This window comes from Heteronotia binoei, chromosome 6 (genome assembly GCF_032191835.1).
Source record: "Heteronotia binoei isolate CCM8104 ecotype False Entrance Well chromosome 6, APGP_CSIRO_Hbin_v1, whole genome shotgun sequence".
Lineage (NCBI taxonomy): Eukaryota > Metazoa > Chordata > Lepidosauria > Squamata > Gekkonidae > Heteronotia > Heteronotia binoei.
Genome location: NC_083228.1, coordinates 26,399,686 through 26,427,637, shown reverse-complemented (window position 1 = coordinate 26,427,637; position 27,952 = coordinate 26,399,686). Strand labels below are relative to the sequence as shown.

General features: G+C 41.0%; 1 protein-coding gene across 3 annotated transcripts in view; it reads left to right on the top strand.

The window, feature by feature from the left end:
* RUFY2 (RUN and FYVE domain containing 2) overlaps positions 1 to 27,952 on the top strand; it is a 60,358-nt gene that overhangs the window by 12,848 nt on the left and 19,558 nt on the right. For 2 of the 3 annotated variants that reach the window (XM_060241165.1, XM_060241164.1), the window contains exons 2-12: positions 575 to 748; positions 2,925 to 3,042; positions 4,751 to 4,852; positions 6,619 to 6,742; positions 9,245 to 9,306; positions 11,395 to 11,460; positions 12,765 to 12,834; positions 18,942 to 19,043; positions 19,414 to 19,530; positions 22,943 to 23,110; positions 23,437 to 23,534. In XM_060241165.1, coding sequence (XP_060097148.1) covers positions 575 to 748; positions 2,925 to 3,042; positions 4,751 to 4,852; positions 6,619 to 6,742; positions 9,245 to 9,306; positions 11,395 to 11,460; positions 12,765 to 12,834; positions 18,942 to 19,043; positions 19,414 to 19,530; positions 22,943 to 23,110; positions 23,437 to 23,534 — 1,201 coding nt within the window. Of the gene's footprint in view, positions 1 to 574; positions 749 to 2,924; positions 3,043 to 4,750; positions 4,853 to 6,618; positions 6,743 to 9,244; positions 9,307 to 11,394; positions 11,461 to 12,764; positions 12,835 to 18,941; positions 19,044 to 19,413; positions 19,531 to 22,942; positions 23,111 to 23,436; positions 23,535 to 26,111; positions 26,529 to 27,952 lie in introns of those variants that run through there. The other variant, XM_060241166.1, reaches the window with a different exon arrangement.

Below are 27,952 nucleotides of genomic sequence, written 5' to 3'. Positions count from 1 at the left end.
CATTCTTGGCTAATTAATTATCTTACAACTTCAAGTGCCATACATAGTTTATCTAGATTCATGTATTTTGCAAAATGTATAAAATCTGTTCATTCTTGTTTCTTTTCATTATGACAAAGAATATAGAAATAGGAATTACAGGTTTCTCATACATATGACTGTGTCTTGGACTTCAACCAGTACGCAAGTCTTTGAAGATATCCTTGCTATTCTCAGACAATTCTTGTCCCTGAACCCAGACATATATCTACCAATATTAATTATATTATTTGTAATTACTAAAAGCCATGTTTTATTATTCCTTTGTTTTTTACCCCTCTCCAAGGCTGTTTTGTTCTGGGTCTCTGGACTCCTCATTTGACATATCTCATTGCTTAGCTGAGAGACAAGGCGAGTACCAGTTCTGGCCTGTAGAAGTGTTCTGCATGAGTTTCTTTTTTGGTCAGAATGAGCAACATTTTCTCTTTCATGCTAGTTATATCTGTGAAACCATGTTTCATAGTGTGGTGCTTTCATTGTTTTTCATATAATTGATTTTTCAGTACTATTTAATTATGTTTTTCTCTTTTTTTAGCTGTGAAAGACCCCACAGCAGTGGAACGAGCAAATTTATTGAATATGGCTAAACTGAGTATCAAGGGGCTCATTGAATCTGCTCTGAGCTTTGGACGAACTCTTGATTCTGATTATCCACCTTTGCAACAGTTCTTTGTTGTTATGGAGCATTGTCTGAAACATGGCCTTAAAGGTAAACTTAGCATGTTTTAATTTTTTATTAGTCTTGTGAAAGCATCTTAGTATTTTGTTTTGGTCTGTAGCAGGGCTTTTTGGGTAGAAAACGCCAAGCAGGAACTCATTTGCATATTAGGCCACACTCTCTGATGTTACCATTGTTTCACACATGGCTTTTTGTAGAGAAGGCCCAGCAGGAACTTATTTAAATATTAGGCCACACATCCTGACACCAAGCCAGCCGGAACTGCGTTCCTGCTCAAAAAAAGCCCTGGTCTGTAGTATGAGAATGCTACAGTGTTTGGCTCTGGGAGGAAAACTTAACAAGTTTGTGTCTTTGCCCACAAACTGGGATTCTAAAATGCCCATACTTGGATGCCACAACAAACTTTGGTTAGATCAAAATTTTCAGTCTTGGCAGTATGTATCTGGGTGGCAAGAGGAGCAAATGCAAGAAATCCAGTCTCATTCACACCTCCAAACAAATCATGATTAGAGCAAGAGTCCAGTAGCACGTTAAAGATTTACGAAATTTGTGGCAGGGTAGGAGCTTTCATGCATCACCACTTACCTCTTCAGCTGCAGCTTCAGATACAGATTCATGCTACGGTCACCTCGAGGTTGGACTACTGTAACGCCCTCTACATGGGGCTACCCTTGTGCCGGACCCGGAAACTGCAGTTAGTGCAGAACGCTGCTGCCCGGCTGCTATTAGGGCTCCCAAGATGGGAGCACATTCGGCCGGGGCTCCGGGATCTGCACTGGCTGCCAGTAATATTCCGAGTCCAGTACAAGGTGTTGGTCATTACCTTTAAAGCCCTATATGGCCTAGGACCTGCCTACCTTAGGGACCGTCTCTCCCCACACGTTCCCCAGAGAGTACTACGCTCGGGTTCACAAAACCTGCTGGTAGTCCCCGGGCCAAAGGAGGCCCGTCTAAAATCCACCAGGGATCGGGCCTTCTCAGTAGCAGCACCTTATTGGTGGAACCAGCTGCTGGAGGAGGTGCGGGCCCTGCGGGACCTAGGGCAGTTCCGCAGGGCCTGCAAGACAGCCCTCTTCCGGCAGGCCTATAACATCTAACTGACAATGAGAACATCCTCTGGATGGAATAAAATGCTCTTACAGACCGCTGGTTTTATTTTATCTGTTTTACTATGGTTTTAATTGTACTTGTAAATGTTTTAAATTGAATTATGTGAATTGTTATGTTGTAAGCCGCCCTGAGACACTTCGGTGAGAAGGGCGGGATATAAGTTCAAATATAAATAAATAAATAAATATCTGAAGAAGTGAGCAGTGACGCATGAAAACTCATATCCTGTCACAAATTTTGTTAGTCTTTAAGGTGCTACTGGACTCTTGCTCTTTACTACTGCTTCAGACAGACACTGTACACAGCTACGCATCTTTATCTAAATCGTGGCTAGTTTTTGATGTGTAAATATAGCCGTTGGCTTATCTGTCCTTGTTGTTTCTATTGATGTACTGGAATAAGTGTGATCCTGACCAGCTGTGATTTATCTTTCTTTTGACTTCTTATTACATGAACACATTAAGCTGCTTTATACTTGTAGCCATTCAGGATCAGTGTTGTCTACTCAGACTGGCAGCTAGCTGTTCTACAGGGTTTCAAGTAGAGGTCTTTCACATTATCTGCTACTGTACCTGAAGCGGCTTTCTCCATGCAAAACAGATATTTAGTGACTGGACCATAGTAATTTGTTTCAATAATTGTGTAGAATCTCTAGCATACTTGGTTGCCAACGGGCCTGGAGAAAAATACACCTTTAATAGAGGCTTAATGTGTGGAAATGAACAGCTGAAATGTTTCATGACATGGAAATAACACCACGTGATAAATAACAATCCATTTAACCTCTATTAAAATGACAGCACATTTTTTTCCTCTCTAGACAGTCTGATATCTTATTGGCATAGCATATTGAGTATACTTATATTCAGGGGTAGAATTCTAGCAGGAGCTCCTTTGCATATTAGGCCACACACCCCTGATGTAGCCAATCCTCCAAGAGCTTACAAGGCTCTTTTTTGTAAGCTCTTGGAGCACTGGCTACATCAGAGAGGTGAGGCCTAATATGCAAAGGAGCTCCTGCTAGAATTTCACCCCTGCTTATATTGACAATACATGAAATGTATGAAAAGCCATAATATTTATATTTCTCTTCTAGTAAGAAAATCTTTTCTAAGTTACAATAAAACGATCTGGGGCCCTTTGGAGCTTGTCGAGAAGCTGTACCCAGAAGCTGAGGAGATAGCTGCCAGTGTGAGAGACTTACCTGGTCTCAAGTAAGTTGCATCGCTAACAAAGATCTCCTTATACGCTTTGAATTAATTTTATGCCTTGCCTGCTCCCTTCACCTCTGCTTTTCTTGCTTGCATTATGAGACCTACTGGAACAGAGATCCATATTTCAGAAGTTGAATAAACATCAGAAAACTTCATTTTTAAAAACTGCTTAACATGTTGTTATAATCAGTTGCATGTATCCAGGGGTCACTTTGTAGAAAAATAGGTGGTGGAGCTCATTAGCATAACTCATTAGCCCCTCCCCCCACTACGAGTCAAAAGCAACCCAATGCAAGAAAGGAGAGCTCTTGGCGAGCGAGGCTTGCCTGGGATGACTAGAGATCCAGAGTTTGACCAGTATTTCAGTAGCACTGTCAGAATCAAGCAATGACAACAGATATAATGTCTCCTGACTTTTGAACTCCTCCTCTCTTGATTCCACTACCCAGTATTTTGCAGTGAATTACAATATGATGGAACCAAAGTAAACAGAGTGGGTTCCCCCCAGCAATTTTACTTTCCCACAACTCATGAAAAGCCACTGATGACAGCTGAGAACCCTCTGGAGGAGTATGCCATGCGGGACAGGGTGGATATCAGCTATAATTGTCCTTCCCTCACTCTTGCATTAAGAGCCCCGTGGCGCAGAGTGTTAAAGCTGCAGTACTGCAGTCCTAAGCTCTTCTCATGACCTGAGTTCAATCCCCAACGGTAGCTGGGTTTTCAGGTAGCTGACTCCAGGTTGACTCAGCCTTCCATCCTTCCGATGTCGGTAAAATGAGTACCCAGCTTGCTGGGGGGAAAGCGTAGATGACTGGGAAGGCAATAGCAAACCACCCCGTAAAAAAGTCTGCTGTGAAAATGTTGTGAAAGCAACGTCACCCCAAAGTCGGAAACGACTGGTGCTTGCACAGGGGACCTTTCCTTTCCACTCTTGCATGGATGGAGCTTGCTCTGGAAAGTTTTTGGTTGCTTCCCCCTTCTTGTGGAAGAACAGTATCCTGAAAACTCTTCCAAAGCCTGAATCTAAGCAGTTGGATTCTTACTTAAATAAGGCTCTTTACTTTTAAAGAGTTGCCGCAGAAAAAGTAATGGTGTACTATAATTTTGTATCTGTTATGTTAGAAAAGATCGGTTATAATTGAGATTTTATTGTCTTGGATAGCTACAAAGAGGGTCTTGGGCAGGTCTTTTTTTGTAGCAGGAACCCCTTTGCATATTAGGCCACACACACCTAATGTAGCCAGTCCTCCCAAGAGCTTACAGTAGGCCCTGTAAGAAGAGCCCTGTAAGCTCTTGGAAGATTGGCTACATTGGGGGTGTAGCTTAATATACAAAGCAGCTCCTACTACAAAAAAAGTCCTGGTCTTGGGTAAGAGCTTGAGATTTCCTTATCAGAAAGCTGTTGATTGCCATCAAGATTTATGGGTTAGATCTAAGGAATTTCAAGAGGAGTTCCCCTTGTGCTTTCCTGCTTTTCCATCTTGCTCTTACAGCCTCTTTTACCCATTGAGAGGCCACTCCTGTGGATAGGGATCCTTAGGAATGGTATGGGATGTGACACTGGGAGTCTTCAGGTGGGAAGGAGTCATTGCAAAAATCACTCTCCTCTCTTGTGCAAACAGGTATAGTCTGCTTACAGAAGGAGATCAACCCAGTGTCTGGTTCATGTTTGGCTATTTTCTAAGCTATTCCTTTCCTTTATCAGGACTCCATTGGGACGTGCTCGGGCTTGGTTACGATTGGCACTGATGCAAAAAAAGATGGCAGACTATCTGCGATGTCTCCTCATTCGGAGAGACCTTCTCAGGTGAGGGCCAGCCTAGAAGTCTGTGAGAAAAATTAAAGTCGTTTCTGTATCTGCTGCCATAACAGTATACTTGTGTTGTATTTCGGTATAGTTAGAATATGGACAGTAATTCAAGATTCGGCTGAAGGTGAGAGAGAGAGACTCATTTTGGTTAACCAAAAAGACTTAGAATTTAAGTTGCTTTATATCACAGGAGATTTGAAAATGTCAGTTGCTTTTGTTACTTAAACTGAGTTATTGAAAATGCTCCAAGCTCATAGCATAAACAAGAGTAGGTAGCACTGAATCCTTATGGAATGCAAAACTGTACAGCTTTTTCCAGAACCCAGAATTTTGTTTCTGTGTTCCCTTATGGATGGGGATGCATTTGTCTGCACTGAAGCGTGGGGTGGCAGACTTGTAAAGGCTGTGCACAAATGGGATTTGTGTTTGAGTCAAGTGCTATCTCCTGAGTAGCCACTCCCCCTTCCCCATTTTGATATTTTTAAACATTGAACCCAGATGTCTTTTGACCTTTCTCCATAGCTATGTGAGTTCAGAACTTTGGTTGCATTCCAGACAAATGTAATGTGTTCAAGCGTGGCATCCTAAGTAGAGTTATACCCTTCTAAATCCCTGGAAGTCAATATGCTTAGAATCGATGTAACTCTGCTTCAGATTGCACTGTGACTCTGTTGATATAAAAGAGACGTAGGAATTCTTAATTTTGTTGATCAGTTTGCACCCTTTTTTAATTGAAGAAAAATCTAATTCTATTTATATTTCTTGGGAGTAGTTTCAGCTTCTATGGAGTTGCCATATTCTAAAATCCAATGTGATTTGTGGTTTTCAGAATCACTTTGGATATCAGTAATGAAGTCAATTAGAGGCCTGATTGAAAGGCATTTCTTTAAAAAAAAATCTTTTAAAATGTGTATGTGTGTGTGTGTGCTTGCACACTTGGAAGTCACTCCTAATGGGGCTAGGACATTTTTCAGATAGGTGGCATGTATCACCTGCCTCTGCATCCTGACCCTGGTATTCCTTGGAGGTCTCCCATCCAAGTAGGGTTGCCAGTCCCCAGGTGGGGGCAGGGGATCCCCCAGTTTGGAGACCCTCCCTCCCGCTTCAGGGTCATCAGAAAGCGGGGGGAGGGGAGGGAAATGTCTGCTGGGAACTCTATTATTCCCTATGGAGATTTATTCCCATAGAAAATCATGGAGAATTGATCCGCGGGTATCTGGGGCTCTGGGGGGACTGTTTTTTTGGGGTAGAGGCACCAAATTTTCAGTATAGCATCTAGTGCCTCTCCCAAAAATACCCCCCATGTTTCAAAAAGATTGGACCAGGGGGTCCAATTCTATGAGCCACAAAAGAAAGTGCCCCTATCCTTCATTATTTCCTATGGAAGGAAGGAATTGAAAAAGTGTGCCATCCCTTTAAATGTGATGGCCAGAACTCCCTTTGGAGTTCAATTATGCTTGTCACAGCCTTGATCTTGGCTCCACCCCTAATGTCTCCTGGCTCCACCCCCAAAGTCTCCTGGCACCACCCCCAAAGTCCCCAGATATTTCTTGAATTGGACTTGGCAACCCTACATCCAAGTACTTGGCCAGAGTCAGACCTGCTTAGCTTCTGAGATCTGATGAGGTCAAGATTGCCTGGACTATCCAGGTCAAGGTGGGAGGCGTTTCTTTCTGTTCTTTTTAAAAAACCTGTTTTAAAGTGTATTAAAATGTGTCTCATGCTGTAAAAGTAGTTTTAAAGAAGCAATGTACTTTTTACAGTGAATTTTACGAATATCATGCCCTGATGATGGAAGAAGAAGGAGTCGTCATTGTTGGATTGCTTGTTGGCTTAAACGTAATAGATGCCAACCTGTGTGTGAAGGGAGAAGACTTGGATTCACAAGTGAGTGAATACAAAGCTGTAAGCAAGTATTTTGCAGTAAGATTTTCAGCTTCATTTTATAGATATGGAATACGTTGTTGCTAGAACATGATGCTCAGGTAAGGTTGCAACCTCCAGGTGGGGCCTGGAGATCTCCAAGTATTGCAACTGATCTCCAGACTACAAAGATGTCTGCTTTAGATGCCGCTTTGGCATTATACCCTCCCCCCCAAGCTCTGCTTTGAAACTCTTGGGATTTTACAGCTTGGAGTTGGCAACCTTTGGGTGTGTTGGCAGGTGGGAGCAGCAAAACTTTTAATGGACTTATTTAAAATACAAGCATAACTTCTTTGCTCAGTTTAGTATATATAGGAGCTGCTCTTCCCTGAAAAAAAAAACCAGACTCATTTCCCTTGAAATACAATGAAAATGTGTAGGAACTGCTGATTCATAACATTTTTGCTTCTATAGGACAACACTGGTTGGGAGGGCACATGAGGAAGTTCCTTGTTCAGGAAATGTATGGCTTTTTCATGAAATCATGCAAAGAGGCATGCCATTTGGAGGATTTCCCTGTATGTGTTCTCCAAGAATGAAAGCTGTGCTCATTATTTGGCCTTCAAGATGTGCAGGAGGATGGCTTTGTGGGAGGGGGTGTTCCTTGCTGTAGAGGTTACAGTGTAAAGCTGTGTTAGTTGCTATGCATGCACACACACACACACCCTTAAAAGTCTGTGCTGGAGCGAGGGGTTACATCTTATTAATATTTGAATGTGGCTTGTAATATCTGTGGGAGAGAAATGGATGCACCAACGAATTACATGATTGGCATAAGAACATAAGAGAAGCCATGTTGGATCAGGCCAACGGCCCATCCAGTCCAACACTCTGTGTCACACAGTGGCAAAAAATTTTATATATACACACACACTGTGGCTAATAGCCACTGATGGACCTCTGCTCCATATTTTTATCTAAACCCCTCTTGAAGGTGGCTATACTTATATCCCAGTCAGTTTTGGAAAATAATTTCTGCTTTCAGAAGGGGACCCATGAATTAAAAAGGTGTGGGTGCTGGGAAAGTACTATATCAGATGCAGCATCTTGGAATATAGATGAGAAAGAGCTGCTCTCTGCAAATGGGATGTGTGGAAAAGCCTTGTATTGTTGTTTGCTCCAGGTCAGGGTGATTTCTGGCAAAATCTGTGGGAATTTTGCATTCTGACATAATTTGTTAACATATACTCCTTTACGGAGGAAACATGTCCAAAATTGCCCCTATGTGCATATAAAAAATACAAGTATGTAGTGATGTCGGGCTCTGACCTGGCTAGCCCAGGCTAGCCCGATCTCATTAGATTTCAGAAGCTAAGCAGGGTTGGCCCTGGCTAGTGTTTGGATGGGTCACCTCTATGGAATTACCAGGGTTATGACATGGAGAAGAAGAAGATATTGGATTTATATCCCGCTCTCCACTCCAAATCTCAGAGCGACTCACAATCTCTTTTACCTCCCCCCCCCCCCACAACAGACACCCTGTGGGGTAGGTGGGGCTGAGACGGCTCTCACAGCAGCTGCCCTTTCAAGGACAACCTCTGCCAGAACTATGGCTGACTCCAGGCCATTCCAGCAGATGCAAGTGGAGGAGTGGGGAATCAAACCCAGCTCTCCCAGATAAGAGTCCGCACACTTAACAACTACATCAAACTGGAGGCAGGCAATGGCAAATGTCTACGGGACCACCATAAGTCTACTGTGACTTGATGGCAAGAAAAAAAAATGATGTTGAACTTTAATTAAAATGAAGAACATCTCAAAATAACTTGCTTGTTCATATGAGCCAGAAAACCTCATTATTTATTTGTTTACTTCATTTATACCCTGCCTCTCTCCCCAGTGGGAAACAAAGCAGCTTACATCATTTTTCTCTCCTCCATTTTATCCTTACTACTGCCTTGTGAGGGAGATAAGACTGAGAGTATGTGACAGGCCCAAGTTCACCCAGCAATCTTCCATGGCAGAGTGGGGATTTGAATCCGGGTCTCCCAGGTCCTAGTCTAATCACAGCATGACATTGATGCTCTTGTGCAATTGGGGATGTTTTGAAATCCTTATGGGGGTAACATGGGAGGAGTCTGATTTGGGGAAAATCAGAATATGCTTCACTGCACTCGCACAAGTCCTTTGTGCACATATCTGGATCAGCATCATAATCTAAACATGGTTGCTTGAACGTTTTAAATAGAAGAAATTGATATAGTGACCTATGCATTGCATTATTAATATTGTTGTTGTTGTTCAGTCGCAGTCGAGTCCGACTCTTTGCGACCCCATGGACAAAGTCACGCCAGGCCTTCCTGTCTTCTTCCATCCTCCGAAGCTGCTTTCTGCAATAACACAGTTGTTATTCATAATGTGGATTTTTTCACACCACTGATTACATTTCCAGTACTGTTGGGAGAATGAAGATCACATCCTTTCTTTCTTTCTTTCTGAAAAGTGAATAAACCTATTTCTTCTCAGGTTGGCGTTATTGATTTCTCTATGTATTTGAAGAGTGAAGATGATACTGAAAGCAAAGAAAGGTGTGTTACATTGGAATTTTTAGTATGCTGAAATGAATTGTTTGTTGAAACGATTTTAACATTTTAACAAATGAATCTATTGAATGCTTAGCAAAGGAGAATGGTTGTTTCCTCTAGGCTTTGCAGGGGAAAAGTCAGAGGGACTGGGAGTAAAAAGAATAGCTCAGATAACAAAATAAGCTTGTGTTAGCGTGGACGGTCAGCAACAGAGGAAGCAACCCTGGGCTCCATGCTGGGTGGGGGGAGCCTTGCTACCCTGACCATCCAGTTCAGCAGCGGTGGTTGCTGGATCCTAACCCATTTATGGCTCAGGAAGCCAACTTCTGGGGGTAGCTTCCACCTGCCTCAAATGAGGACGACCTCTTGCTTGCATCCCAGTGACAACAGCAAGGTAGTGGAGGGGAGTGATTCTGCAGTCCCATTGCCCTGAGCCCACTCCTGAGTAGCAGCAGAGATGAAATATCTGACTCAGTCTAGCACTTTTGATGTTGAACTGGACTGCAAATTAGGAATCTGTTAACCATTTTTAGTGGAACCACCCCATTCTCACCCACTCCACCTCCCCCCCAGTTCTTTTGGGGTGCCTGGTGGAAAGGACCAGTCGGTCAGCCGTTTCATTCTGCTTTTTTGTTTCTTTTTTCAAACTGTAGCTTTACTGAGAATTGCAATCTATACAACATCAGGATAGAAAACAATAAAAATATAGGATAAAGTAATACAACTGAGAAAATTATTTAAAGAAAAGTTGGTCAGATGGATACAGCAGAATAAAAAATATGTTAAAATTAATAAATTACGGTATATTAACAGCTTTAAGAAAAGTAGAATATTCTTTATGTTGTGCCAAAAGTTCTGGGAAAGGAGACCAGACAGAATGAGCTTGGGGTGAAATAGGACTTGAGTTTGGGGCACAGTCTGATAATTTGTCGAGGATGTATATTTCTTGAAGTATGAGCAGCCAGCTGGCTATAGTGAGTGGTTTGAGTGACTTCCAAGAACTGGCAATGAGTAGTCTAGCTGCTGTGGATATATATTCTAAAAGGTGTAGATTAGTAAATTTGAGAGGGCATAGATGATCTGGCAACAGTGATCCATGCAACGGTCACCTCGAGGTTAGACGACTGTAATGCCCTCTACATGGGGCTGCCCCTGTGCCGAACCCGGAAACTGCAGCTAGTGCAAAACGCAGCAGCCAGGCTGTTAATGGGACTCCCTAGGTGGGAACATATACAGCCTAGGCTGCGGGAACTGCACTGGCTGCCAATTGTGTACTGAGTTCGTTACAGGGTGCTGGTTATTAAAGCCTTATATGGCCGAGGACCTGCCTACCTTAGGGACCGTCTCTCCCCATATGTTCCCCAGAGAGTACTGAGATCTAGCTCACAAAATCTGAAAATCCCTGGGCCAAAGGAGGCCAAACTAAAAGCGACAAGGGAGTGGGCCTTCTTGATTATAGCACCCCACTGGTGGAACCAGCTACCAGAAGAGGTGTGAGCCCTGCGGAGCCTTAAGCAGTTCCCCCGGGCCTGCAAGACCGTCCTCTTCCAGCTGGCGTTTTAAGGTGGAACCATTGTGTCATCGCCATGAAAACTATGTTTATATGCATACCAAGACTGTAGCACCATATCATACCATGGTTTTAAATTATTAGTTTAAATGCTGTTTTAAATGTAATTATACTTTTAATTGCTATGAATTTTATTGCTGTATTACTGTAATGATGTATTTATGTCATGTAAGCCGCCCCGAGCCTACTTTGGAGGGGAGGGCAGGATATAAATTAAAAATTATTATTATTATTATTATTATAGAGACCACAAGTTTAAAATAAAAAAATCGGGTTGTAGAGGTTTCTGAACATTGAGAATTCTGGAGATAAAACATTTCATGCTGCTTTTGTAAGACAAGGCTATTCTGTGCCTTAACCTGTACCCCAAATTTTTTAAACTATGCAGTGATTTGGATTATGACTATTTGATAGTAGAATTATTAAATTACAGTCTTAAACAAACACTCCTATGCTGCAATTTCAAGGGCTTGAATAAATGGCTTATTAAAGAGGCTTTCAACTGTTTTTTTTTGCAATAGAAATGACCATATTGCTGCTATATTGGATCAAAAGAATTATGTTGAAGAATTAAACCGACAGCTGAAGTAAGTATATATACAGCCGTGTGTTAAAGTCTACAGTATCCTCACTTTGAGACATAATTCTCCTTGTAAAATGATGCCCTTTTTTAAACTTTCAAACAACTTTATTAGAAAACTTGCGAAGAGGTGACATCAAATCAGAATCTATATACAATATGTTAGAGACGAATACTTCAAAATCTCTGAGAGCAATATACATAGTGAGTTGAAAATTATGCCTTTTTCACTGCAGAACCAGACCCTGAAATGTTCATCCTTGGTTTGGCTCCTTTTAATGGCTGGATCATCTGCTGTGGCTCTCGGAAGGGCTGCTGCTGTAAGGGATTTCACCATGGAAAGCACCTTCCTCTCTTTTAAACCTGAGGATACAAGGAGGGGTGGCAGCTTCAGGAGTCTAGACTAGCCTGATTTCATCCCAGCTGGGAAGCGAAACAGGGCCAGTACTTGGATGGGAGACCACCAAGGAAGATCTGGATTGCTGTGCAGGGGAAGGCAATGTCAACCCTCCTCTCTTCATCTCTTGCCTTCAAACCCATAAGAGGTCACTGTGAATTGCTTGCAACTCAAAGAAACACTTTATCCTACCTTATTACTAATAGGAATTTGGCATACAATTGGTCTGGTTAAGACTCTCTAATTAGGTTCCAATCAACATGTTGAAGAAAAATCCCTTGTTTGCATTGCCTGAAGCTTAATGCTGTCATACAAGATGGCGTTTTTCTGCATCAAATACGTAAACTATAGACATAAGATATACTCACATCTCAAAATACATGTATGCATCTGGGAAACCTGATTAGCCCAGGTTTTCCAGACACTGTCCTAGCCCTAATGAACTCAGTGGAACTTACTTTCAGACATTTTTAAGACTGACCTGAAAGTCAGTATTGGCCCAGCTATCCTATTAAGACTTTCTCTATTCATTTCTTACTAAAAAGGTCTGGGCTTATTCCCCAATCTGTGAAAAGATGCAGCTACAGCAGTGAAGCTGGTATGGCGCTGAGAGTGCATTTTTTTTTTAAAGTTTGACTGAATCTAAAGGAGAGAACAGATTTGTTTCATTAACTGCACGAATGAACAACAGCTGGGATTAGTCATTAGATCATCAGGAAGGGAGGAGTGAAAAGTGACAGAGCTGTTACTTGCCTTAGCGATGATAAAGAACTAGAGAGGGGAAAGTTTTGAAGAGGGAGTTCCCAACTGTTTAGCAGTGGACACCTGGGCAGCTGCCAGTAAGTTCTAAAAGTGTCATAGTGCTTCAATATGGGACATAATTCTAAATGAGGGTTTCTTTTTGTTGTTTTCAGTAGCACAGTCAGCAGCCTCCACACACGTGTCGACTCATTAGAGAAGTCAAACACTAAGCTAATTGAAGAGGTAACAGCCTTTTAGCAATGTGTAATTTTATTCTGAAATGAGTGGTTTTAATTTCAGAAAAGCCAATTTGTCTGTAACCCTTTCCCTGTGGTGTCTTGTGGATTATTGAACAATTGGTGAGGATAAAATCTGTGTCAGGTCCCCCACGTTTTCAAATCTCCAGTCAACTGTAACAAACTCAGTAGAACTCTGATGATCTTGTTAGCTTTGTGTATTGATTTTATCAGATAGTTGTTTAAGTTAGATATAACCAGGACTTTTTTTGTTGCAGGAACTCCTTGCATATTAGGCCACAAACACCCCTGATGTAGCCAGTCCTCCTGGAGCTTACAGTAGGCTCTTTACCATACCAAACCTTTAATGGCATAACATTGCAAATAAAAAATACACAGAATATAAAAATTTAAACATTGGAGATAAAATCAAAACAAAACCGAGCTTACAGATACATTCATACATGGTCACATTTAAATTTAAGGATTTCAGCCAAAAATTTTGCCACAGCCTCACTAATCTCCCCCTCAGTATCGTTCAATAAATAATAACAGGGAGGCAGAATAGACAAATCTGGGGAAAAAGAAAGCTTGCAAAATAAATCTTTACGGAGATTATGATAAAAGGAACAATCAAGCAATATATGCTGAATTGAGTCGGGAATATTCTCTCCACAGGAACAGAGTCTGTCACCTAAAGGGACTCGATGATATCTCCCTTATAAAACTTTGGAGGGAAACGTATTTAGTCTAGCCAATATAAATGCCTGCAATGACTTGGAATGGTTAAGTCTGATAGATAATGGGGCATTTTGCCACAGAAAGCATAAAGACCTAAGGAAGCTGGGGAGCAAATATAAGGGTCTGTTGGATGTAGTTTCATTTCCTCCAACAATCTCAATTTAATACATCTGAAGATATATGACTCATCAGAAGTAAAAAAATCATCAACCTCTATCCCCAACTGATTAAGTTTGGACATAAGAACTGCTGACCAGGATGAAATATATGGGTCTCTTTTCATACAATCAAGAAGACTGTTAGGATCTGTTCTAAAGTGAATTTTGAGCCAGAATTTAAACACTGCAATCCAGGCTTTTGTCTCCACCAAAGACTGACCCACTTTAGAGCAGAGAGCAAAGTAGGACACACATTTTGGCATACCAAGAATTTGTCAAAAAATGAGGCTTGAATGCCCTCCACTTTCCTGGTAAATGCTGAGATCCATATAGGGATACCATAGAGAATTTGGGCTAGCGTTTTAACTTTGAACACCTTAATTGCTGCCAGAACTGGTTGCCCCTTGCAAAGAAAAATTGTTTAATTTGGACAACTGAACATTTAATCAAGTTGAAGGTGTTGTTACAATATCAAACCCAGCTCAACTTGTGGTTAAAAGTGATCCCCAAGTATTTAAAAAATTTTGTTTGCTCAATTGTTGAGTTGCCAATAAACTATCTCTGTGGCGCCAGCAATTTGAAAAGACAACTACTTTAGATTTGGCGTAATTGATAGAGAGTGACAGTAGTCATAGAAGGCATTCAAATACCTTTGCAGGCCCACTCTTGTGCAAGAGAGGATGGTAGTATCATCGGCATAGTAATAAGGGGACTGCTCGACCTGCTAGTTTAGGCGGATGACCATTAATAGGGTTCAAAAATAGTACCAGGTCAGTTAAAAATAAATTTAAAAGATGCGGAACCAGCATGCAACCTTGTTTAACCCCCTTTAACACTGGGATTTTGCTAGTCAGGTCCACTAGAAGAAAATTTCACTTGGCAAAAGGTATTAGAATGAAGTTTTCATAAGAGAAACAGCAAACGAGGGTCCATTCCCAGGTAACCTAGTTTAATTCGTAGTTGGGCTCTATCTATTGAATCAAATGTGCTTTTCAAGTCGATGAAGGCAGCATATAATTTTTTTTGTCCCGGAATACATATATTTTTCAGCAAGAAAGGCCAGAGTGCAGCAATGATCCATATCAGATTTGCCTCAATTTGTTCAGGACCTATGATGTTGCATAGGCGCATCCAGTCAGTTAATTGGAATTCTAAATGTTTGGCATACAATTTGCCCACTATAGATAATAAACTAATGGGGCGGAAATTTTCTGGTAACTCCAACCCCCCTTTTTTGTAAATTGGGATAGTTATAGAATCAAGCCAAGAGTCTGGAATGGAGCCATGCAGATCAATGAAAGAAAACAATTTTGCGAGGTGCAAGAGCCATCAATCGGCAAACTTTGTGAATACCTCAGTGGGAAGGCCATCAGGGCCTAGTGCTTTACCTGCTTTTAAATCCTTCAATAAATCACTGATTTCCTCTAAAGTAACTGGAGGCCAGACCGGTATATCAGTAACTGTGGGGTTTGCTAAGATAGGAGGGGATATACATGGAGCAGCAAAAATGTTAAAGAAGTAATCAACCCATATTTGCGCAGAAATATTTGAGTCAGTAACAAAATTGTTTTTTAGATTATCCTAAATGATTCTCCAGAAAGCCTTATTATCATTAGATTTTAATGAGTGGTAAAGTTGGTCCCATTTATTCTGAAAGAAAACTTTCTTTTTGGATGTAATAAACTCCAGGTAGGCTGTCTTACAAGCAATATAGTCCTTAATTCTTGTTGGGTCTTTGGAGTGACAGGCCTCTTTAAATTGTTTCCGAGCTAAACAGTCTGTATCAAACCAGCTAGAGAAACTGGACCTAGACAAAATCACAGGTTTAGCTTTAGCACCACAGTAATCAATTAATAATGAGATTCCTGAAAGGATTGTATCGTCTTAATTGGAATTTATGATTGAATCCCTTAATCTGCACAGTGCTTCAGAGCCAAAGAGGGAAGAAAACTCCCTTTCTAGGGCTGGGGACCACTTGATTTTTTTAAAAAAACATTTTCAGAGGCCTTTACAGATTGGGAAGATGATACCATATTAACCTCCAGATCCAATCTTAAAGACAGAGTTAGGGGCAAGTGGTCACTTTCTGTGCACGAATCAGTGTAAAAGTTATCAATAGATGATAGAAGGTTGGGTGAACCCAAACAAAAATCTATCACACTGCAACCTCGTGTGGAAAAAAAAGTAAAATCAGTTGCAGCCGGAAATTTGGAGAGACCATTAAATATTATAGCATTGTGTGCTATGCAGAATTCAATTAATCTAAGATCCGCCTTATTGGTTAAAGTATCTTTAGAACAACGGGGCAAACATAATTGTAGTGGAAGAGATTCAGCCGCTTCAAAGCCAAAATGAGAGATCCATTTCTGATTATTACTGCCTATCCGAACATTAAAATCATCAAAAATCATGAGCTGAACAGTATGAAATTTCCTAGACAAAAACAACACATAATCAGAAAATTTCTCCCAGACAGCATCAAACTCCAGCTCTCCATTAGAAGGGGCTAAATAAACATTAATCATGATTAGAGTCAGTGCTGGAGAGGACAGCAATAAAATCTGGGCAAATGGCAGGCAAGGATCCAAGAGGATCACCTTAAATGGTAAGCTGGATTTCATCAAAGCAGCCAAGCCTGCTTTACTGTGACCTTTAGAATGAGTTCTATAAGCAGGGAGTTTAAAAACTTTAAAATCTGTCAGTCTAAAACTGTCTTCTGCACTTGTTTCCTGAAGGAAGACACAGTCAAAGGATTTCAAAAAGTCCAAAAAATCTGAGTAATTCACTTTACTCTTCCACCCAGCTATGTTCCAGGAGACAATGTGGATATTACTTGTGGCTTCCCTAGCTGGTAGTCAATCGATAATGGATATCCTTTCTAGTACCCTGGAGTCATCAGTGAAAATACAGCCGTTATGTTGGGGTGCCTTTGAGCTAGTTAGAGAGGCTTCCGTAGTCAGATAAATTAAGTCAGCCGATGGGGGACAAGGGGACGGGTTGCCTGCAGGATCCAGGTTGATTGAAGGAACTGATTTCCCCGGCTCTGAAGACCTTTGCAGCTGCCGCTTAGTACATTCAAGTCTTACGAGGATCGCCTGTTGTTCTTTTGCTGGAAGGCTCCCAAATGACTGCAGAAGGTCATCTTCTATTGAAACATTAAGGGGACTATGCATCACATCGATAGAGGGCTGCACTGATGACTCATTATCCAACTCAGGGTTTGATTGGGATTGACCAGAGCATGCTCTGGATATCTTAAAACACATCGAAGCCTGATGTTTTACCGCTGAAGTTGATGCCTTCTTCAAAAGCTAAAGATTACTTCATGTACTGTCCCTTGAGGACAGGTTAGGCAGCAGAGCATTAGTTTTAGAGTTAATAAAGGACCACACAGGTAAAACCCCCTTCGACCACAAGTAATTCTTTCACCTCAAAATTAGTGAAGGAATGATGGGGGATTGAAAGGTAAGCAGAATCCTTTGCATTTGAGACCGATCATTACGAGATTTGATGGTAATCAAGTCAATTTTGTGATAGTTCAGATGAAGAAGTTCACAGAGATGAGATTTATCTAAAAGATTCCTTCTCCAGCATGGGGTCTTCCCAGCATAAGGACAAACTGTGATGCATACCTTATTGGGCTTTAGAACCAATTGTTGCCCGTTCCTTTCATGGCCCACACTGACCTTAGACTCCATAAAGGAGCTCCAGGGTTGCAGACGGACACCGCTTTAAAGGGGCTAAAGCTCCAACAGAGGTATCATCCAGCTGGCCTAAGTGAACTTTATCCATTGACACTGATAGTCTCTTTATTTCCAAAGAAAGGTCAAGAATTTGCTCTTCTAATCCCTTTAACTTTTAAAAGATACATTCCACTGTGCTTGCAATCAGGGTAATTGGGCCGAGCTCGTCAGAAGACATGGATCTTTCTTCATTATCACAGCATATTTGTAACTCATGCTGTCTCTGCTGCATCTTTAAAGCCCCCACCCCAGACTGGCGTTGAGAGTCTACGACATCTTCGTGGTCAGACTGATTAGTCAGTTCCTCCTTTTCTGCTGGCTCTAACTCGTCTTCTAGAGGGAAGAAGCGATTTGATGTTTTAATAGCAAATGACAGCAGAACAGATTTGGACTTCTTGTTTAAGGTAAAAAAGTCCTCTATCCTAACCTGTTTGCAAACTGGCAAAGAAGCAGAATCCTCCTCCACTTCTCTTGGCCGCTTGCCTGAGGCCATTAGGAGGGTTCTGTTGGATGGCAATTGGCACTGTTCTGATAAAAAAATATAAATAAAACAAATACCAGGCAACTAAGGTCTTAAAACTTACAGATAAAAGCCACAACGTCTGCTAAGAATATCTTGAAATGTCTTTAAAAGCCAAATTTGTCAGAGCCAACACTGTAGCCAACTGCACTCTGCCATATTGTTTTGCAGCTCATTTCGCAATCCTACACACTGTTGGTGGTCCAGTAGGCTCTGTAATAAGAGCTCTGTAAGCTCTTGGAAGATTGGCTACATAAGAGGGGTGTGGCCTAATATGCAAAGGAGTTCCTGCTACAAAAAAAGCCCTGGACATAGCTACAAAATGAAATGGAGAAGATAATGTGTGTAGGCCACCAGCTGCTTCCTCTCTGAACATCTTTAAATTTAATTGGGGGGGGGGGAGTTGCAAAACATTTTCCTTGTGTTAGTACAGTAATAGAATTTACAGTTTAGATGCATTCCGTTATATTTTACACTGCTAAGGAATTGGTAGTTTGTGGACTTGCTCTGCAATCACATGATCCTAGTTCTAGAACAAGGGGCTCAGAAATTGCTATGTAAGATGTTTTTAATTGCTGTTCATATTAAGTTCCTTCAAACAATTCTCCATTCTGGCAGTCTTCATTTACCCAAAAATTTTATACATGGCTATTATCCAGCAGCAGTACTTGGAATGCTTTCTTAGAACTACGTCTGCTGAGAGTGCTCTATGCTGAACCTCATTTACAAACACAGACATCTAAAATTGTTTCCTTTTTGCTTAAACCACTTTCCATAGCATACTACTGACAAATGTAAGAATTAAGTTTTTGTTGTTAAACATGTTCATACATGGAGCACCAATACCTTTTCTAGGAGACAAGTTCTCTGCGTTGTCTTATATTTCAGAATAACTCTATTTTTGCATTCATCTAAATGTTTTTCTTTTTGGTTTGTTCTGCCTCTTTCTTAGTTAGCAATAGCCAAAAATAATATAATCAAACTTCAAGAAGAAAACCATCACTTAAGAAGCGAGAATACCCTCATTTTAATGAAAACACAGCGGCATCTAGAGGTATTAAAGTCCAATTACTATGGTTTGACTACTATAAATGGGTGACCCCTGGTTACTTTTTAGATGGGAGACCACCAAGGAAGTCCAGGGTTGCTACACAGAGGCAGGCAATGGCAAACCACCTCTTAGCATCTCTTGCCTTGAAAAGTTGGATCACCATAAGTCAGCTGTGACTTAATGGTACTTTCCCCCTTGTCCTTGATGCAGATGCAGTAGCAGCAAATCCTTCCAAAAAGCTGCTAAAATGTGGCAGCGCTTTAGGATCTCATGACCCAGGAGTTGCAGCTCACCAGGGGGTTCCAACCCATGGGCCAAAGACCACTGGGTTAAAGTGCAAGATTTAAGTGGGGGCACATTGCTTTCTTCACAGGTGAACAAAGTGGATGCTGAAGCAGAACTCCAGACATACAAACACTCCAGACAGAGCCTGGATGAGATGTACAATGAAGCACACAGACAACTTCGGGAAGAATCACAATTGCGACAAGTGAGTATATTCCAGATATATTGAGTGTGTATTCGAAACTTGTGTTCTTAGGATGTAATCTTAAAGCTTTTTTGGCACCGCTTAGGATGGCAATTACAGACCCTGCCTCAGTTTAATGTGGATATATACTGGTATAGTGTCTGCCAGAGCTGGCAGTATAAGATGCCAGAAATCAGTGACTCTGGAGGTGATTTGTGGGAGGAACAGAACTTTTATCAGCATCCTAATCACACCCACCCCTCTTCCCACATCTCAATACTGGCATCATGTTACACCAATTAAAGAAGGAGGCATAAATATCAGCACTCCTGCCTTAAGTCAACAGTAGTGAAAAACAAATTACCCACATGCTTCTCACCACTCCTACACAGCTGTGGTGCCACTTAGATTTCCAGCCAAGTCTGCAAACAGTCACAGTGCACCTAGGTATATATTTACTCCTGTGAGTATATACCTCACATGATATGCATGTTATGCATGCAGGGGGACTTTGACCCAAGCTACAAATTAAGTGTTTTATGTGTTGTGTCTGCATTCTCCCAACCTGACTCTAACAATCACACATCAACTGCAAGGGATCTCATTTCCCACATACACAGGGCCCTGATTCAGCTCAGAACTTGTGTGTGTGTGTGAGAGAGAGAGGGGGGGGGAGCGTCTTTAGCCTTTTTCTTTGCTGAATTCCCAAATGGAAATGGCTCAGGTGGCATTAGTTGTTGGGGAGATGCATCTACTGATGGGGGTTTCTTTTCCAAGTGATCTGTGGAGCTGGCTGAGTGCTGTGCGTGAACTAACCATCTTTCCTTGCAAAAGAGACTTCAAACCCCCGGCTTCAGGACCATGGTAGTCACAGACTGAGAGCATGAGACTTGGATGCAGGAGCAAGGATAGGGAGAACATTTCAAAGCCATTGGGAAATGAGGAGGGCTGCAGCCAATAATTGTGGTACCTAAGCAATGGGATGTTGAGCCTAGAAAAGTGGGCAGGGCAGGTAAGTCGTGTTGGTATGGCGTTACCACCATATTTCCATGACAAACTTCTTTTGAACTACTTGCATTGAATGACAGCACAAACAGGTCTGGGTGAGAAAATAACATTACTTGTTACATAAGTGTATCTGCTCACTGTTGTCTGAGAGGAACCTGCAGGCAGTTCAGAGAATCCTACATAGCGTCTCAGCTGTGAAATGGTACATCTGAACACACCCAGACTGAGGCTGATTTTGTGCCGCCATTTTGCGCGGGACAACCCGTGACTTGCCACGCCACAGTGTAAACCTGAAAAAACAGGTTTACGCTGCAGCACGGCAAATCATGGGTTGCCCCAGTGCAAAATGGTGGTGCAGAGCAGCTGGTGCGAAATTGCTAGCTTGCTCCGGAGTGAAACGGAAGCCTGGTGCAGAGCAAGGTTAGTGCGGAATCAGCCTGACTGAGCATCACAGTCACTCTTTGACCATCTTTATTAAAAATAATAATAAAAGTGCAATATAATTTTACTCTAACAGTATGAAATTCCAGTGGTTAATTTTTTCAAATAAAAAATGTATTATTCAGAAAACTGAAGTGGACAGAAACATTCATTGGTAGGGAACCATTCTCAGAACTAGAAAATACATAACGCCAGACTTCTGTTTGAGGAAGTCTTCTTAGCAGTTTAGAAAAGAGGGCTTGCAATGCAAAAACAACTTAAATGTGGTCTCTTTCCACTAGTAAAGAATATGGCATGTTTCATGATGTGTATATATGAAAATATATACCTTGGTGCACTGTGAACCGCCATAAGAAGTTGTAAATAGCACTATGATGCTATATTTTACAGATTTTAGTTCTGCATTGTTTTAGTGATTTTAACATGTAATCTGTTTGGTTGTTGTTAGCTGTCCTGAGTCCATTTGCGGAGAGAGTGGAATATAAAGTAAATAAATAAAAATAAATAAATACATTTCAGGTTTCATTAATTTGCTATGAAATATACCAATTATAAAAATTTGTAATGTCAGGGCTACTTTTATTTCCCATAATAAGCAAGAATTTTCCAAGTGGGCAGCTGTTTTGGGCTGAAGCAGTTGAACAAAGCAGGAGTCAAGTTGCACCTTTAAAACCAACCAATTTTTATTTAGAATGTAAGTTTTCTTGTGCTCTTAAGCGCACTTCATCAGACAAGGAATCCAGCATAGTGAGCAATGCCATACATAACTGAGCAGAGCCATACATAGCTGGTAGGCAGTGGCCCAGAATGCAACATGGTACAGATTTAAGAACCAATGACAGTGAAGTAAAATTATCTGGTAGGCAGTGGTTTAGAATGTAAAATGGTACAATGACAGAATAATAAAATTAACAAATTGAGCAAACCTTTGATCTGAGTAGCATGAGCATGCAAAAGCAACAAAACAGTAGTATGTCAAAATGTGAGATTGTCTGTCACCGACAATGGGAGATGGGTTTCAATATATGTTACTGAAATTGCTGAATTACAAATTATTATGAAACTTGGAACAAACACCTTCCCAGGACTGAACAGGGATATTGGTTTTTTATCTCAATACAGATGCTAAACCCACTCTCAGTGAGTATAGCTATACATCCACAGTATTCCAATGTGTTTCTCTTTTAGAATTGTGTATCAGTATAATTATTTGTATTGACATACTCCAAATAGGGATATTGGCTGTATATCTAATTACATATGCTTTATCCATTTTCATTATATTATATTGTGTTCCTTTTTCCTATGGCAAACTAGAATGATGTTTACATGTTAAAAAGTAAATTAGGTGGACAAGAACATCACTATCCAATGTATTTCTCTCTTAGCTGTATTGACACACTGAAACAGGGACTTTGGTTGCTTATCCCATTACATATATTGAACCCATCTCCCATTGTCATTGACAGACAATCTCACATTTTGACATACTACTGTTTTGTTGCTTTCACATGCTCATGCTACTCAGGTCAAAGGTTTGCTCAATTTGTTAATTTTACCGCATACTGCTGTTTTGTTGCTTTCGCATGCTCATGCTACTCAGATCAAAGGTTTACTCAATTTGTTAATTTTACTATTCTGTCATTGTACCATTTTACATTCTAAACCACTGCCTACCAGATAATTTTACTTCACTGTCATTGGTTCTTAAATCTGTACCATGTTGCATTCTGTATGGCTCTGCTCAGCTATGTATGGCTTTGCTCACTGTGCTGGATTCCTCGTCTGATGAAGTGTGCTTAAGAGCACACGAAAGCTTACATTCTAAATAAAAAGCAAGAATGTGTATGGGTCTGCAGGACTTAATGTGAGGAAAGGGGGAATGAGGCAGAGCCTTCTGTACATATAGGCTGTGAAGATTTTCCCTTTTTTTCCAGCACCCCGTCTTTATGCAGATTAAATTAATTTATTTTGCATCTTGTAGGATATAGAGAACGAGCTGATGGTCCAAGTTGGCATGAAGCACGAGATAGAACTTGCCATGAAGCTGCTGGAGAAAGACATCCATGAGAAACAAGATACCCTTATAAGTCTGCGGCGACAATTGGAGGAAGTCAAAGCAATAAATGTAGAGATGTACCAAAAGTTGCAGGTAACATTTTTGTTTACAACTGGGAAGGTTAAACATGGCTGTAGGTTTTGAACAGTGCATGGGCTGGACTCAGTAAGCCAACTGAATGCTGATTTTTTTCTCCCTGCCCATAGAGAAGTTCATTCCTGCCGTCTCTCCAGTTGGTAATTTGGGTTGTAGGATGCATGTGGACTACTAGCTGCTGGTTTATTTACCGAACACTGATATAGTACCAGTAGTGTGATAGGGGTTAATACAAACACTTTATTCTGCAGGCTGATGTACTTAAGATTGTGGAGAGATATAATATTCTCCTAATGAATATTCATTAATACCTCTGATAACAGGGATCTGATGATGCCCTGAAAGAGAAGAATGAAATAATGGGTCGTCTGGAGGATAAAACTAGTCAGATCGCTGCAACTATGAAGCAACTGGAGCAAAGGTACAGCATCTTGTTTTATTTTGCTTCTTCTCATTCATTTTTTCTCTTTTCTTTCACTTACCACATTAACATCAACCATAATGTAATTTTGAAGAAGGACCAAAATATGTGTTTCTGCTGACTTTTAAACAATGCTTAAGTATGATGCGTGCAAGAGGAGGCCAAATACAATCACAATTCAGGCTCTTCAACTTTCATCTCATGGCTTTATTTCCTGTTCCTATTAATTTATCTTTGAGGCTGCTTTCACATGGCGAGGATTCTCCACTTCTCTTTCATTGTTGCTGCAAGTGCAGCCATGTGCATGTTGCCAACAGGACTTCTAGATGGGGAGTTTCTAGTAAACTTTTTCCAGTGTTCCTCTTCCGTGCATGCTTTGCTGCAACTCCACATTGATTTTGGGGGGCATGGTTATCATGTATGCCATGGTGACTTGCCCCCCCTTTCCCCCTTCACCCATTCGCTAATATTATAGTGCAGTATGGACTTATAGCCCTGACCTGGATGGCCCAGGCTAGCCAGTTATTGTCAGATCCCAGAAGCTCAGCAGGATCAGCCCTAATTAGTATTTGGATGGGAGACCACCACGGATGACCACGTTCATGACACAGAGGCAGGCAATAGCAATCCACTTCTAACATCTTTTCCCTTGAAAACTCTATGGGGTTGGCATAAGTCAGCTCAGCTGCAACTTAACGGTACTTTTCACAGCTACCATGGACATACAAATACTATCCCTCCATGTGAAGCACAGCTCTGCCCTTTTCATTTTTTAAATGTAGTATATGGATGAATTACTGCATGATGGAAAGCGCCACTGTGTTCCAGCCATCTTGTAGCTTCCCATCTCCATTGTTTTCCAGGCAATCTGGACTAAAATGGTCTCCACCTTTACCATTATATCTCCTCAATAAAAAGAGCAGGAGATTTCATTTAGAAAATGAGAACTGGAAATTCAGAGGAACTGAAATTGGAAATGGGAATATATAATAGAGCTATAGTGCAATAGCAGTTACTGATTAAACAAAAAGGACTACAAAAAGCCCTTCTATGTTGCAGTAGGCAAAACATGGTGAGAAAATGGTGCCAGTATGAGCCAGACTTTGGCAGGTAGGAAAATGTGCACCTTTTCTATGAGGAAAGGCTGAAGAGTCTGTGACTTTTCAGTCTAAAAAAACAACAGCTGAGGAGGGGGCATGATAGAGATTTATAAAATTATGCTTGGGATTGCAAAAGTGAATAGAGGGAGTTTTTTCTCCCTCTCCCATAATATACTAGTATTCAAGGGCACCCAGTGATGTTGTTGGCATTAGGTACAGGACACAAACAAAAGGAAATAATTCTTTACTCAACAAGTATTTAAATTGCGGTATTCACTGCCAGTGAACATGATGATGGCTAAAAAGGGGTTAGATTTGTGGAGGAGAGGTCCATCAATGGGTACTAGCCATGGTGAACCTCCACATTCAGAAGCAGTAAACCTCTGAATAGCAATTCCAGGAGGCAACATCAGTGGAAGGTCTTGAACTCTTTGCCCTGTTTGTTGGACCTCCAGGGCAATCGGTTGGCCACTGTGTGCAACGGGATACTGGACTAGATGGAACACTACTGTTCTGATCTGGTGGGTCTAATATACTTGGAGCTAAGCACAAATGATTAAAAATTTGGGGGAGCCCCAGAATTTCATCTGGTGTAAAAATAACTTGTAAATATTATTTACTTTAAGTAGTAGAGACATGGGCTGGACCATAAGAACTGCAGGCAGGCAGGAGCTCTACTTGTAGAATGGATCCTCCAGCCTCCCCTGGTCTTCCATAGCTCTCAGAACCCTTTAGAAAAGGATGGTCAGAAAACCCTTGGGAAAAGCATGGGATGTAGCACTGGAGGGCCTACATCTCAGTCAGGGGAATCACGAGCCCCAACCCTACCCCCTTCTGTGAGTGGGGAGTCATTTCCATCTTGGAAGGGCTCTTTGGTGAACCAGTGCAGTGAACTACGCATAGAGCTTCACGAGCTCAGCAGTGTTTAGGCTCACGTTCCTTGAAAAGGAAGCTTCCCCTCCCCCACAAAACAGAATGTGCATTCGAAACAGGGGAGAGTCCCCAAAACGATTTGCGGCATTGCTTTCATCTGTTCCAGGGCAGGAGGTCTTAATGTGTGTACAAGACCTTGACGCAAATAAAGTTCCTCTCTGAATTCTGCAGTTTGTATTAACAAATGAAATGTGGTGTATAAAGATGTAACACTGTGTACAGTGCACGATACCGGAACTTCACAGAGGTTATGCCATAGTGGTGGTTTACATGCTGCATTCATTTTCTGAATTGTAAAATAAAAAATGTTAATGTACGTAGGCCCATCATGTGGCTGTTGACATGTCTCGCCATTGTTTTTCTTTTCAATCTACTTGACAAAAAAAAACATAATTCTGTATTAAAGCGTTAGTGGCATGAGTATTCTTTTATTGACATCCTTTTTCCTCTTTTTCTTTTTCTTTTCTCCTTTATCCCAACTTTTACATCGTTAAATGTTTTTATTGCCTTTTTTATTATTCTTTTGTCCATTGCACATCTGAAGTGACAAGGAATTATTAACACAGACAAGAACTATTGCTATGTCCCTAGTGAAATGTGCTAGCAATGAAGGGCAGCCGCAATACAAGCTTGTTAAAGATATATCATTTTAAAAACGGCTTCTGACTCTTTAAATTGATAATGAAAGAGTAACATTTGTAGGCATTTTTAAAATGCCTGCAGTTTCAAATTGCAACCTGGTTTTAAAAAACCATAATGCTTGGATTTAAGTTCGTTGTTCATGTATTTTGGCTATATTGGGTTGTGGGTCAAAGCTATACATGTAGTGGAATCATTTTGACAAATCCGGCGTTCTAATTAATCAGCGTTTCTGATGCAGATACGAGTTTGTTTTTCAGAAATGACATTATATCCCCCAAATATTAATATTTTATTCTTTAGCAATTAGAATTAACATCCTTTAAAAAAGGTTTTACTACTTTTGAAAAGTCAAACAAATTTTAATATTCCGCTGGCATAATTTTTTTTATTATGTGCTTGCTGAAAACTGTAGATAACATTTACATGGTACTTTGTATTGGATGTGATGTAGTAGTCAAACAACAAATAGTGCTTGGAATCAAACAATACTTTTTAAGGCCTAAAAATGTCCATTATGAATGACTTCTGTTAGTATACTTAGAACTTCATAAGACCTTCTAAAATGAACAGATACATCGTTAACAGAGCTTGGTGGATTGTATCCATAGATGGGTTTTCTACTTTAAATAGAATTCAGAATGAAATTTGAAATCCACCTTTCTTTGGGCTGGAAAAGTGATGAACCAGAGGCTAATTGGTGTAAGTGACAGAAAGGGTCTTTGTTAAAGTGGGAGGCATCACTACTTGGAGCAGGAAAGAAAAGGGGGTCTAACAAAAAACAAACTTTTGTTGTTCACATCTTAATAGCACTGTAACATAGAATGAAGATAATCGAACTGCCTGGGTTGGCTCTGATGTGTGCATTGAGCTCCTGCAGGGAGCTCTTCATACCTTATGCAAATAAATGCATGTGTGGGGGGGTGCCTTCCTGTGCCAGGAGTGGGGACCAGCCCATGGAGGGGGAGAGATGGCATAGGTGCTGGGGAGGATCAGGCTGCAACTTTATTGATTACAGGTTCCTCAGGTCTTGGCATAGCATGGGCTTGGGACGGCGAGTACAGTTGACAGCCCAACTGCTTTCAGCCCCTTCCCCAGCCTGCCTGTTGATGTAACCGAGGGAAGAGGGCTGGTAGGACTGGAAGTGGAGAAAACCACTATTCCTATGCATCACCATCCTCCTGGAGGTGTGGTCAGTGCATCAATCATGGGGTTGGTGCCCCCTGCTCCCCCCTCCACAATCCTGAGTATACCAATTAAGTTCATGCGTTCATTTCTCTCAAAGGCACTGTGTTGGATTCAGACATAACTTCACACATGGCTTTGCACAACACTGTTTCTGCTGCTTTAGCTGCACTGCTCCACTTTGTGTTCTGAATTTTATCATGCCACTCGATACACTTTTGTATTCCACTTTGTGATGCTGGTGGATTGGTGCAGTTAAGGACTGGTTAGTTACAGTTTTTTTCAGTTGCTGTTTTTTATATATAAAAAAGAAACCAGTCTCATAGTAACACAAGAATGCACATTCAAAGTTCTGCACACTTGAATCATATATGGCTCTGCACAGATGGCATCTGTTAGTTGTGAACACCAAATAAAATTGGAGAAATTGGACAGTTGTCTCTGTTTTTGTTGCTGTAGTGAGAGAAAGAATTTGGATTTCTAGGCATTGTCTGGGTCTCATTTGAGTTTGTGAGTTTTACCCCAAACTTTGTTTTCATTTAGAAAAATGTTTCTATTTCC